The sequence below is a fragment of the Pipistrellus kuhlii genome, unplaced genomic scaffold (assembly GCF_014108245.1).
Source record: "Pipistrellus kuhlii isolate mPipKuh1 unplaced genomic scaffold, mPipKuh1.p scaffold_m20_p_1, whole genome shotgun sequence".
In the NCBI taxonomy this organism is placed as follows: Eukaryota; Metazoa; Chordata; class Mammalia; order Chiroptera; family Vespertilionidae; genus Pipistrellus; species Pipistrellus kuhlii.
Genome location: NW_023425404.1, coordinates 110,440,675 through 110,454,996, shown reverse-complemented (window position 1 = coordinate 110,454,996; position 14,322 = coordinate 110,440,675). Strand labels below are relative to the sequence as shown.

At 39.4% G+C, this 14,322-nt stretch overlaps 1 protein-coding gene across 4 annotated transcripts in view; it reads left to right on the top strand.

Annotated features, from left to right (window-relative positions):
- Positions 1-14,322, top strand: part of NEBL (nebulette) — a 364,126-nt gene that overhangs the window by 260,636 nt on the left and 89,168 nt on the right. For 2 of the 4 annotated variants that reach the window (XM_045587986.1, XM_045587981.1), the window contains exon 5: positions 5,621-5,731. The exons of the other annotated variants lie outside the window; for them this stretch is intronic. In XM_045587986.1, coding sequence (XP_045443942.1) covers positions 5,621-5,731 — 111 coding nt within the window. The remainder of the gene's footprint in view (positions 1-5,620; positions 5,732-14,322) is intronic. 4 annotated transcript variants of the gene reach the window in all.

Here is a 14,322-nt window from a genome sequence, read left to right as displayed (position 1 = left end):
TTTTCTCTGGAATCTTTTTGTTTTAAGTAGAAGATACCTAGATAACTTTTAAATAGTCTGAAAATAGACTACTCTTCAAAAATACTGAGCATAGTTATCTTTTGCATAACCTCTTTAAGTCCTTCATTATTACAAATTTAAATGTCCACTATATACCCAACTTGGCAGTAAGCTAGTCTCAGCTCTCCAACCTGAGGCTAAAAATATATGATGTTAAAGTTTTGCCTGGCTAACTGTGATTAATATGCCTTCCTTTTTTTTTCCTTTTTTTTTTCTGTCCATATCTAGTCACCTAGCCACTTGATGACAATATGGACTACTTTAAAAAGCAAACAATTATAATACAACACTTGATATGTGACAAGCAATACTTAATAAAGAAGGAAAAGAAAAAAATTATTTTTTTATACTTACTTGAGAAGATAACATTTTTTCAGATATATGTCTTTGCCTAGGCAATGCACAACTTTTCTCATCTTTTTATAGCATCAGTAGATTTATAGTAGATAAATATGTGCAACACTGAACTTAAAAATAATCCGTGTTTTATATTTAGGAATCCAGCATGTGTGCTTTTTCAAGAATAATCTATCACTTCCATGGCTAACAGGTGTTATCCTGCAGTAGAATATGTACCCCGGGAAAAATATGTTTGTGCCCTTAAAGAGCAACACTGCCCAATGTTGTAATTAGTCACTGAACTTGCTGATAAGGAAAAAATTGGACCCTGAATAAGGTATCTAGTTCAAAGATTTGTATGTAATTATAATAATGTTTCTTTAGTCTTACATACATCAATGTTGTTATTTTTAAAATTGCAGTCCTCAAAGCTAACCTGGTAATAAGACAGTCAAGAAAGTAAAATGATTTGACAGTGTCTGCAAAAACAAAACAAAACAAAGCTAAACAAAAACCTAACTTTTACTGTGTCCAAATAGTGTAAATTAGAGTATTAGCCAAATTTGAAATTTAATGGCATTATGGGTTCTAATGAAAAATCTAAACCTTTGGTATTAGAACAAAACATTATCTTTTTTAAAAAGTATATATTTTATTTATTTTTTTCACAGAGAGTAAGGGAGAGGGATAGAGAGTTAGAAACACTGATGAGAGAGAAACATTGATCAGCTGCCTCCTGCACACCCCGCACCGGGGATGTGCCCACAACCAAGGTACATGCCCTTGACTAGAATCGAACCTGGGACCCTTGAGTCCACAGGCCGACGCTCTATCCACTGAGCCAAACTGGTTAGGGCAAAATATTATCTTAAAACCAAACTAGAGTGATAAAGTGAAGTTAGCTAGATTTTAATATTCCTTATAGAAAATGACTAACAGAAAGATGTGCCTTTAAAAAAAGAGAGAAATGTGGAGATTTTAGGAAGCCATTTTTTTTAATTTTTATTTTTTAATATATTTTATTGATTTTGTACAGAGAAGAAGGGAGAGAGATAGAGTTAGAAACATCGATGAGAGAGAGTCATTGATCAGCTGCCTCTTGCACACCCCCTACTGGAGATATGCCCGCAACCAAGGTACATGCTCTTGACCAGAATCGAACCCAGGACCCTTCAGTCCCCAGGCTGATGCTCTATCCACTGAGCCAAACCGGTTTTGGCAGGAAGCCATTTTATTATGCACTAGAGGCCTGATGCATGAAATTTGTGCACAGGTAGGGTTCCTAGGCCTGGCCAGCGATCAAGTCCAATTGGGGCCTTCTGGTTGCTGGCTGGTGCCTCCCTTCCCTGGCTGCTGGCTGCTGGCTGGGGCCTTCCTTTGTTCTGCACCCTCCTCCCCCGGTGGTCAGCACATGTCATAGCAAGTGTTGACCTCCTGGTCTCCCAATCAAACTCCCTAGGGACACTTCGCATATTAGCCTTTTATATATAGAATACATTCATCATTACAAACATTATAAACACAGATCACAAAAGAAAGCTTCTGGAAATGGATAGATTGAAAGCAGTGAAATCCTTTTCTCCAGGGCTGTTTCAGTTGGATGCTAAGTCATCCCTTATCACAGAAGTAATACAAGCTCTCAGGTATCTGCCCTGGGAGGTTTATGAGAGCCTATTTTTTTTTTTTTTTTTTTTTTTACCTATAGTGGCTGCAAGGTCCTGTTTCAGGAGCATCAGAGATACCTGTGCTATCAATTAGAAGAACAAATTGTATTAGTTATAAAATATAATGTAAGTTAGAAATGTATGTACATCTTATATATGTATATATGAGATATAAAGATACACTATGTAATCAAATAAGTAAGATAAATATAAACATACTAGAGGCCTGGTACATGAAATTCCTGCACAGGTAGGGCCCCTAGGCCTGGCTGGTGATCAGAGCCAATCTGTTGGGTGATTGGTGGGGTGATCAGGGGGGCCCCTGCTCACACTCATCCTAGCTGGCCTGGTGCCACCCACTAGCCAACCCCACTCCCAACCACTACCAGTTGGGGCCTGTGGGCTGGGGGCAGCTTCTGTGCTGAGCATCTGCCCCCTGGTGGTCAATGTGAGTCATAGCAACTGGTCATTCTGCCATTCAGTAGATTTGCATATTAGGTTTTATATAGCTAGATTCTTATATAAACATATCTGTCTATCTATCTATCTATCTATCTATCTATCTATCTATCTATCTATCTAAAAGGTTAAGTGACTGACTGTCCAACCATTTGACTGACCCACTGGCAATTTAAAAATAAATGTTGACTCACACATGCACGATACATATAAAGCTCTTGCTGGTGCCAATTGTATGTGTGTGTTTCGATCTGTCATTGTTGATTGCGAATTTGGTTGACATTTCTGTTATAGAGAAAGGGTGAATAGCAACATTAAAACATTTCTTCTAATTAATTTTCTTTCAATGTGTACAAATCCATGCACTGGGACACTAGTTTATATATATAAAGTATGTAAGACTATTGCAAGTGTCCTCCACAAGGCAGGTGTCTGTAAGTACCACAGCCAACTTAATTCTCAGGGTATGAAGGAAACAAGTGCCAATCTAAGGAAATGTCACACAATGATGACAAATCCTAAGAAATCAAGTTCATCAGGAAATTTATTAGCTTGATATAATTTTCCAGTAGCTATTTTAAAGATGAAAATTAATATCATAAACGAAAGTTCAGCCACCTCCAAGTTGATCTAATTTTAATTCTGAAGGGGTGCTTACTAGCAGCTATACATGAAAAGAAATGACTGCTTTAATGCTGCAAGTAGAAAATTACATAGCCCTTTTCAAAAAAGAGTGCTTTTTAAAACCATGTTTGATGGCACATCATGTCTATGATAACCCACAAAATGATCAGCTGTATTGGTTATGCTTATAAAGTGCAACTGTGATAGTCACTCTAAGATGCAAAATAAACCAGGCATCTAGCAAAAAGGAGACAGGCACTTACCAGCTCTTTTTATTTCCGTAGAGGAACATACCTCACAGCTTTCTTTCCCTAGCTTAACAGACTTAGCCCTGAATTAACCCCCTACCCCCTGCCCCAAGATATAATATAGAATATAATGGAATTGAGATAATGGACTTTCTCAACCCAAATGGTGGTTCTTAATGAGTTTCCTGTTTAACATAATTAATTGGTGAAAAATGTGAAGATACGCTTACCAGAGTTAAATATCCTGGTGGGTTAAGCCACTGGACAGACTCTGACAAGGTGAATGATCCCTAGGCTAAGGTGAGGTGCTGCATGTGAGCCCTAATAATCAACCAGAGATGCAGGATTGGAGGTGGGAACAGAGCTAGGTGAGACTGGACAAGACACTTAAGGGTGTTATTTGACAGGAACCTCAACATAACCATCAAAAGGAAACAGTGTGGTGGCCTATGGCTGCTTTAAGCACAGATAGCACAGGAGAGGTGGTAGTCTGGATTGAGTTGAATGATTCTAACGAGGGTAGGTCTGGAACATGTGGTTATCTTAAGAAAGAGATGGATAAACTGGAGCTTGTGCTGAGAAGAGGGGTTCAGTGCTTCAGTGTACACAGACAGTCTGGAAGAAGGGAAGGCATTGACAGCTGTGTTCCCTGTGTAAGTCCTGCCGGTGAACTAGACTCCACCGGTATGGGCACACAGGTGCAGCTGTGGGCAGAGAGAGTGAGATTTCATTGAAAGAACTTTTTATCACAGCTTTCAACATTTAGAGGCTGTGATGCTCCAGATTGAGTTCTCTCATTAGTTTTCAAGAAAAACTCAGTGGAAGAAGCAGAGAAGGTATTTAAACACTGATAGCTGTTCTTTCTTTTTTGTGTGTCGTCATAGCTGATGATTTTATTTTTTAAAAATGTCGTTATCACTTTAATCTTCTAGACAAGTATGCTAAGTCAAATGGGTGATTAAATCTGCTTATTAAAGACTATGAGGAGTTTAAGTTCATGAGAATATTTAATAAATTTATTTATTCATTCACTAAACATTTATTTCCTTTCTACTCTAATTTAATATTAATTTTGAAATAATTTATTCCTGTTTTATTCTCATTCATTCAGTTATTCATTTCACTTTTTGTTCACTTGAGCAAATATTTGTTACTGCCTACTTTGTGCTAGGCAGTATTTGGGGTTCTGAGCCTTCAATGAGCCAGACAGTTATGTTCTAATATGGGCAGACAGAAAATAAATGACATAAAGGAAACAAAGTAACTAAAAATTGTGAAGGAGCTGAAACCGGTTTGGCTCAGTGGCTAGAGTGTCAGTCTGTGGACTGAAATGTTTCAGGTTCGATTCTGGTCAAGGGGAGGTACATTGGTTGCATACACATCCCCGATAAGGGCTATATAGGAGGCAACTGATCGATGTTTCTCTCTTATCAGTGTTTCTAGCTCTCTATTCCTCTCTCTTCCTCTCTGTAAAAAAATCAATAAAATATTTTTAAAAATTGTGAAGGACATAAATAGGATAATGGCACAGGCTGAGTAAGGGGGTAATTTGTTTGCTTTCTTCTAGATCTTTAATAACTTCTAACTCTTCTGTCGAGTTTGGTTGCTTCTGAAGTAATCATACTCATGCCATTTCAGTACAGAGCAAAGTTAACTTGGTAGTGATGGATATGTTGGCGTGATGCTACTTTCTCTAATGGAGGACTGGGCTTGACATATCTGAGCTTTTTTGCTTACATTCTATTTTCTCCCACAGGTTAAGACATTTAAATATTATATCTGAGTCTTTATAAAATCATAACAATTAATTAAAAAATGAAAAATTCACTTTTAAATATCTGATCATTTTCCCCACTTCATCAGTTGCTTTCCCAAGACTCAGACCTTGAATATTTAGAAGCCTAAAAGCTCTTGGGTGTGGGAGATTTCCCAAAATCATAGCTGAGATTTAAACTGGATGAACACAAGAGTTGGGATTTCAGCCAATGATCAAGGACTTTTGAAATAAGTGACAAAGATTTAGAAGTAGGAGTGTAAGCTGAAACTCTAAAAAGAAAATGTATGTGCATTGTCTTGTTATAGAGACTCAGGCAAATTTGACCACCAGTTGTGATATTTAAATATATAAAATCCTAGCAAAACTCTGAAATTTAACAGGTAAAAACCTAATGCACCTCTAAATGAGAGTAATGGTTTTTGTGTGTTTGTGTGTGTGTGTTTTTTAAGATTGCCTACAAGCAGAAACATGATGCTGCCAGAGGACTCTCAGATTACACCCATATGAAGGAGCCACCGGAGATCAAACATGCCATGGAGGTCAATAAACACCAGAGTAACGTAAGGAAGCCACTCCCCATGACTTTCTGGGAAATTGTGGTTGACCCACAGAGAGGCTAATGCATATTTTGTTGAAATGACTTTAAATTTTCTTTTCTTTCTATCTCTCCGTGATCGGTAAGAAAGATATCTGGATTATTCTGTTAACAGTTATTAAAACCTCCTGGAATGCCTTTAAAATGCCAGGCACGTGCAGGCATTGGGAATTCTGCTTTGAAGAAGACACACATGGATCCTTTAGACTTATTGGGTTATTAGAATTTGTAGAAATTCCCTGACTTGAAGGTGAAGCTCCCATGGTTTCCTGCCCAGGGGTGCAGAAGATGGGGGAGAAAGAGTGCTGCAAATCAGTGGCCCCGGGAAGAACCCTTCACAGATGCAGGCGAGATGGTCCCCCACGCCTGTTTCTTCTGGAATGCTTGTGGGGGGCCACGTGTCAAACTAAAGACCCACGGAGAATAGGAAATCAATAGATGCCTAATGGCTGGCTTAGAAGCAGAAGCCGAGAGGGAATTAGCGAGTCTCTCTTCGGTTATAAGCCTGGAGGTACATCAAAGCTCTCACGCTTTGGCTCAATTACCACCACTCTCATGGTGGCCTGTGGCCTGGAAGAAATATTTCTTCCTGAAACCTCAGGGAAAGCTTACTTATCTCTCCACCATGAATGTTCCGCTTTCTAGAAGGAATATAAAAACTATTTGCCAGGTTCTTTATTGGCTAGGATCGGTTAAGATTAAAGCGTCTGTCCTAGTTGAGGCAAGAAACTCCCTTTTGGCAAAAGTACCTGAAACATCTTTGTCATCTCACACCGGGTCTGCACCACCACTTCGTTCTCTTACTGAAGGTGCTTTGCAGACCTGTGGTCCCCGAGCCCCCGCGGTGCAGGGTGTCTTTGCAGGATGCCTCAGTGCTTAAGTAAAAACTGAGAGAGGTTTTATGTTTTCATCCAAATGTATAAATGGATGCCGATACCAAAGCACTTTCCTAAGATGGTTTGAGGTTGATAAGAGGTGAAGAAACTGCGTGTCTGTTATTATTACCAGCAAGGTCATTTTAAGGGGATGCTTTATAAGAAAAATTTGCTTAGAGAATGACCATAAAAACCGCAATAACTACCTCTTGGCCAGCACTGCTGGGTAGCAGAACTGTGCCAAGACTTCGACCATGGCCAGTTTTCACAAAATCCCTGTACTGATCCCCATTGTGTAGATGAGAAGAATGAAACTGGAGAATCAAAGCCCTGGGTTTGCTCTTTCTGTTAGGCCCCGCTGCTTCCTTCTGAAAGGTCACTAGTTATTGGTCAAGATTTTAAATGAAGTTTTTAAAATGGGCACCAAATAGGTTCTCGTTAGCATTCAGATCAGCGGCTCCAGTGCACTGCAGGAAAGAAGGTGGTGGTGGTGGTGGTGGTGGTGGTGGGATGGGGAGGGGACCGTACTGCAAGGGTCCTCCGGAGGCCCTTCTCACTCTATAATTCAATGGAATTCAAATACGGAAGTCCCTTATCATAGAGCTGGGGCTATTATTTTAAGTCTGCCTTTTCTTTTCAAAGGTCTTTGATTGAGGGGTTGAGGGAACAGAGTATAAAGCCCTTTTTCTCCGTTCAATACTGTGTACTTATGGGAGAAGGGTGTATTTGCTTACACTCCTCTGCCTAACCAGCTCAACCTTTACATGCAAAGTTTGTACATATAATAGGATTTAGAAAGTGTTTAAGACTATTTACTCAGATTTAAAGCGAGAAGGATATTTATATTCTGTGAAGTAGTTGCTATTCCTCTAGAGTTCAAGGCATTTAGAATAATACACTCGTCCCTGCAATATGAAATTTAAACGCAGGCCTGGGCAGCCCGGAGGAGAGCGAGTACAGCTACTTTGTGGTTCAGCTGGCGAGGCTGCCGAATCGCCACAAGGACAGACCTGCCTCCTTCAGTCGAGTGACCCTCGTTGGCAGAAATTTACTAATCGAATTATCCTTTCATATCGTGGTCTGCGACTTCGCACTAAGCCCATAAATGACGTGGTTTAATTTAAAAGCAAATGTGTTGCCACATGTGCAACTAATTTACCTACAAACAATGCACGTCGGCATCTTGGCTTACCTTTTTTTTAATGTTTCCATCCAAATCAAGCCAGCTTTCCAATAGCTGTTAGAGAACTGGGACAACGATAGTTCCATGTTTTTAACGTCTGCCTTCTTTCCACTCAGACCTTTTACTACAATATTCATCGGTGGTTCACAGGGAACACTTTTTGTTTCGGAACCTATCTCTCCTTTCTACCTCGGGGTGTAGATGTGCGTAAGCAGAAGAGGATGGGGAGAGGATTCTGTGTGACCGGCCAACTGAATTTTCACCTCCGAATAACAGAGTTCCAACGAGAAGAGCCTTTGGGGACAGTTCATCTCCTTTGTCACCCCCAAACTCAGTGATCATGAAACAAGGAAAACATATTTCTCAGAATATCCTCCACTGTAGCATACAATAGGAAAGGAATCTGGAGTCAAATTAGAGCTAAGATGTTTGCTCTGCCACTTGCCTGCATGACCTTGACAAGTTACTATCTAATATCTCCAATTCTCAGTTTTCTCATCTTAAAATTGGGGCAGTGATCTTTACCTCATTAGCGCTGCATGTGTTACATGAGATGATATATGTGAAGGGCTCTGCAGAAGAGCACTCTGTAACATGTTCGACCTAGTTAGTCCCCCTCCAGTTTTTAAGGGTGATTTAGGAATTTACAGTGATATCATAGTTAATTCAAAACAATCTAAAGAAGTAAGACTTCATTAAAGTCCAGATCCATATAAAATTTATATTAAGAAGCATTTAGGTCAGAAGGGCATATTCAAAAACTTCCCAAACCTTTATTGCTGATATTATAATAAAAAAATGATTAAAAAGAGCCAATATAAATCCTTTTGTATCTTAAGGGATGTGCCCTTGCCAAATTTTTCTAATGTAATTAGAGAAACTGGAGTTTTCTATTCTGTTGCTTTTCCCCAAAGATGGGCTTGTAATGAAAACCCCAGTAACATTATTAGTTCTCATCAATCTTACCAAAGACACAAACTCCAATAGTTCTGAAGTAAGGCAAACAAATGTTAAGCTGCCATTTTAAGTTTTATAAGGAATGTGGTCTGTATAGACTTGTCATGAAATTGGAGTGGTAAACTTTTCCAAAACACCATATTGGTAATCAGTTCAATGTGCATTAGAAAGATGTATTCAGCTGGGAAAGCAAGAGACTTAATGTTCTTTTCAAGAATGATATATGTAGTTTCTTAATGTTAATAAAAACTTATCAGTAGACAACATTTCTATTTCATCAGAAAATGAAAAAAAAAAACTTAAAGAAAAAGCAGTAAAAACGATGGTAGGAAAACATTTCCGGCTCTATGAGGTTCCTTGATGTGACTTACTATAATAGTGCTTTAGGATCTAGCATCAAGCTAGGTGTATTAGTATTTTGTTCATCTCTCAGACAGAATAGTTAGTATTATCTGTTCTGCCTTCTTCACAGGATTGTGGAGATGATAAAATTAAACCATGACAAAGAACACTTTGTCAACTCTAAAATGCTCTTATAAAAAATGACAATAATAATAATGGTAAACTGTTCTAGATCCAACTCTGTATGTTACTTCCTTTTGTAGGAGATTGAAAGCTTTTCTTTTTTTCCTATTTAATATCAGATTCTCCATTGACTTATGCTTAAAGGTTTACATTATCTTATAAAATAATATTTATAATTTAATAACTTTTTCAAGTACAGAATGCCCAGGCAGAAATAAGCCTTGCCTTTCCAGTGTGTGCCCCTTTGGAGGTACCTGGTGAGTTTTTCTAATGTGAGAGTTTCTAATGATGATACAGGTCTTTCTTATAATGACAACTTCTGTCCCACAAAAGTAAAAAATACATAGCCTCTCTAGTTTCTTCTCACAAGAATCATGTTAACCTTCCCCAAAGCAGCAAAGAGAAGAATATTTCTGGGCGAGTTCTATTTGGTTTCTGTAAGTCTGTCTGCTCACCCTGCCCTCAGCCCCAGCAAGTGCCTGTCTGTGGCTCCCACTTGGCTACCTCCCTCAGCTCTCAATGGTCACATCTCCAAGTGCTTGAACTTCACTGTAAGGACAGTTTTGGTGGAGGTTTTGCTCTCCTCTAGTTTATTATCTCACCTTCCGAGGAATCTCAAATGACTATTGTCTAAATATGAAAAGCTTGCTGCAAAGTCACAAGGAATTCTTTGCCCACTTGTCTGGCTTTACATGGAAAATAGAGGCATCTATTTCACTTCTGTTTTTTAAATTGAATGAGTCTCTTATTGGCCAAATCTAACCCAGGGTGATACAAGGATTTATTTATTTTAAAAAAAATTAAAATATATTTTACTGACTTTTTTACAGAGAGGAAGGGAGAGGGATAGAGTTAGAAACATCCATGAGAGAGGAACATCAATCAGGTGCCTCCTGTACACCCCCTACTGGGGATGTGCCCACAACCAAGGTACATGCCCTTGACTGGAATCGAAACTGGGACCCTTCAGTCCACAGGCCAATGCTCTATCCACTGAGCCAAACCAGTTTTGGCTGATACAAAGATTTAATTAATTAATGTGTGTAAAAGTTGGACATCCTGTATGAACATGAAACATGCAAAAACTGTGGCCTTATGCAACAGAACTAGAAAGCTTATAAGGAGATAATAAACTGAGATTCTAAGATAAAGTGAGATGAAAAAAGAAGCTGCCCTGGTCAGTGTGATTGACTGATAGAGCTTTGGCCTGGGCACCAAAGAATCAAGGGTTCCATTCCCAATCAAGGGCATATACCTAGGCTGCAGGTTTGTGCCCCAGATGGGTGCATGCAGAAGGCAACCAATGGATGTGTCTCTCTCACATTGATGTCCCTCTCTCTCCCTTCCTCCCTCCCTCCCTCCCTCCCTCCCTCCCTCCCTCCCTCCCTTCCTCTCCCTTCCCTCCCCCTCCCCCCCCCCCCCCCCCCCCCCCCCCCCCCCCCCTCCCTCCCTCCCTCCCTCCCTCTCTCCCTCCTTCTCTTTTCTCTCTGAAAAGCAATGGGAAAAATATCTCAGGTGAGGATTGACAACAACAAAAAGTTGAGTAGGAAAGTGAATGTTGTGAGATAAGGAAGAAATTCAACAACAGATTTTGGTAGAATTAAAATCTTTATTGGAGGCAATAAAGAGCAGATTTGACACTGTAGATGAAGTAAAGGCTGTTAGTTAGTGGTTCCTAGATTCAGTGAGAAAAATCCATCTTAAGTTAGCTCATATAAAAAACAAGAATGTGTTAGTTTGCATAACTGGAAAAGTCATGCTACCTTCAGGCACGGCTGGATCCAGAAGCTCCACAGTGTCACCAGGACTCTCCTTCTCTCCCACCCTCTTGGCTCTGCTGGCTTCTGGGACTTCGCTTCCAGACAAACTGTTTAAATGGTCTCAAGATGAGAGCTGGTGTTCTTAAAATTAAATCATCTTTGCAGCACCTCATTCCAGAGGAAAGAACAGCAGCTCTGTCTCTCCTGGCTTCAGATCCTTCAAATGGTTCTGGTCCTGCTTGGGTTATGTCTGCTTTTCTATTAATCATTAGAGGCCCAGTGCACAAAATTCATGCACTGGCAGAGTCCCTAATGGCTGCAGCTGCCAGCCACTGGGGCCTTCCTCCCTTCCCCCAGCTGGCCTCACCTCCTGGGCTCCCAGATGAACTCCTGGTTGAAGGGGCAATTTGCAAACTACCCTTTTATTATATCAGATGATTTCCAAATGGATGGAGTATTTGATTGGATAGCCTGTTACGTGGCTACTCCTGTCATGTGACCAGGAAAGTAGGCTGTATTTGATAGCTCTACCAAATCACATGGTAGAGTGAGGGTGGGGCAGTTTCCAAAAAATAAATAAATAAATAAAAATGCTAAGCAGATAAAAAACAAAAAAACAATAACAACACATTTACTACAAAGGAATAACTTAGGATAATGATTCATGTTGTCATACCATCTATGTTTAGACATCCTTGCAGTAGTGAAAACCAGGAACTTGCTGCTCATCGTAAGCCCCCATTCCTGCGGACTATCGCCAAGCAGCGATATTATGGAAGATCTGACCAGTGACCAGGCTCCTGTGGTCTTTCCTGTGTGGCTCTGTGGTGTCCATTTGTTTGAATTTGCAGCTCACGTCAATCTTAATATTTGTTTTGAGTCACATATGCTGGCCTCTAATTTGCAATTTACATGGGTGATGGGGCCCTATTCAGAGTCCCGCTCCTGTGTCTTTGTGCCGTTCGCCTCTCTTCGCTCCGTCATTAGGCTGAACAGCATATGATTAGGTAGCTTATGTACAGCTTACATTTCTGAAAGGCTGCAGCTCTTTTCAGAAAGTAAGGGTTTCAATTTTACTCTCATTCTTTCCTAAACAAAAGGAAATGGTTTTGCTATGAATGTAGTAACGTGGAAACAGCTAGCCTTGTAGGTAGGTAATGATTTTGGCTTCTTTTCACCTGAGAGTTGGTTTTTGTTTACACAGCTTGTGTGTTACTCAGTGCAGGCTGAGGTGATTGGCCATCGTTTGTGGGTGAGTGTGTTGCTTTTTTGAAACCAATAAAATTGGACTATTATAAATCCCTAGAGATTTAAAACCCATTCAACAAAATAACTAAATTTTCAACTTATTTTTTATGTTTCTTTTGGTACCTGTATGAACAAAACCTATCTGAAATCCTATGAAAATGGGAATACTGAAGAAAACAGATTCTTATTGAAATTATGCTAATTGTATTTAAGCTATTTACTTGTCAGACAAGTTAATGATTATAAACATAGTTGAAAAATTAGTCTTGATAGTGAGTTACACACAAGCTCTTAAAAATGTAAATAGATCCCTAGCTGGTTTGGCTCAGTGGATAGAGCATTGGCCTACAGATTGAAGAGTCCCAAGTTCAATTCCAGTCAAGGGAACATGCCTGGGTTGTGGGTTCGATCCCCAATAGGGGATGTGCAGGAGGCAACCGATCAGTGATTCTCTCTCATAATTGATGTTTCTATCTCTCTCTCTTCCTCTCTGAAATCAATAAATATATATTGAAAATTTAAGTAGAAATGTACTTAAATGTTTCATTGAAATAAAATAATATTGTATAGGAAACCTATCTACGTACTGACCTCTTAATATATGATCATTTTGTATACTTGATATAATTTTTGAAAGAAGTAATGTAGCAATGTGTTTTTCTTTTAACCCTGCAAGGTTGAAAAGAAAATAACAAGATACATGGAATTATCTAGAATTCTCATTCATAGTAGTCAACCAGGGAATTCATTAAAATGCAAATTCTTGGGCCCCACTTATTGAAATTTCATTACAAAGTTGGGAATGGATCTCAGAAATCTAAATTTTAAATAAATACCCCAGATGATGCTATTGCAAGAGGTTTGCAGGCTATATTAGAAGTGTTTTGTGCAAAATGCAGTTGATTGTGCATTTGTATAAATGTTAAGCTGTATACTGTCAGACCTCGGTTCTTGAAAGCCTCCCATCTCAAACAACCCTGTTCTCCACCAAGTTGTTCACAGAAAAATATGTCTCCATTATGGAACAAATCTTCAGTTCTCCACCTAACAACCCTTTTACATTGATACATGACAAAAAGTCTCTCAGGCCATAAACAAAGGAGAGAACGCAATTTGGTTTACCATTAAGCTTCATGTGATTAACATCTCAGGAAACTGTGCTGTGAATTGTGTGTGTGTGTGTGTGTGTGTGCGCGCGCGCGCGCGCGCGTTTTGCTTTTGTTGCTCGTGAAATGGATGATTAGCACAATTGTAAATCATAAAGAGGCCATCAGAGGTGCTAATGTTGCTAAGCATGTGAAAGACACAGTGATCAAAGGCAATGGAAGAGGTAGAAAAACTGTTGTTGATTTGGATAAAAGAATAGCAGTTAGCCAGTGACAACATTTTGGAGGCAGTGATATTTGAAAAAGTGAAGATGTTGCATACTGACTTCCTGAAAGATACCCCTGGGACAAGAGCTGGAAGTTATTTGTGAAAGGCTAATAGGGGGTAGTTCAATAAATTTAAGAAAATATGTGTTCATTTATAGATTAAACAGTACGTTAGACATGTACTTGTATATAAGAAAGGTTAAAACAGGGAATCATCTGCAGGTCTGGAATGGATTTGCATTATTGTTAATGGGAAATAATTATTTGTTTCTAATTTATATTATTTCTAATGGGAAACAATGATTCAGTTTTGAAACAGATCACTTCCTGAACAGCCTCTGGAATGAATTAAATTCAAGAACTGATGTTCCACTGTATTTCCATGTTCCACCTAGATCTGTGCCTTACAAAAATGAAGTTGAATTTCTGAAACCATTACCATACCCTCTGTATTATAACTTTAATAGAATATATAGTTATACGAGGGGCCCAGTGAACGAATTTGTGCACCTTGAAAGTAACTGTGGGCTGTGAGGCTGCAGTGAGCACAGGGGCGGGTCTCGGCCCATCCTCAGTGCCCCCGCCCAGCTTCTCCTGCCTTGGTCCCCAGTCCCCTGTCTGCTGGCAGCCCTACT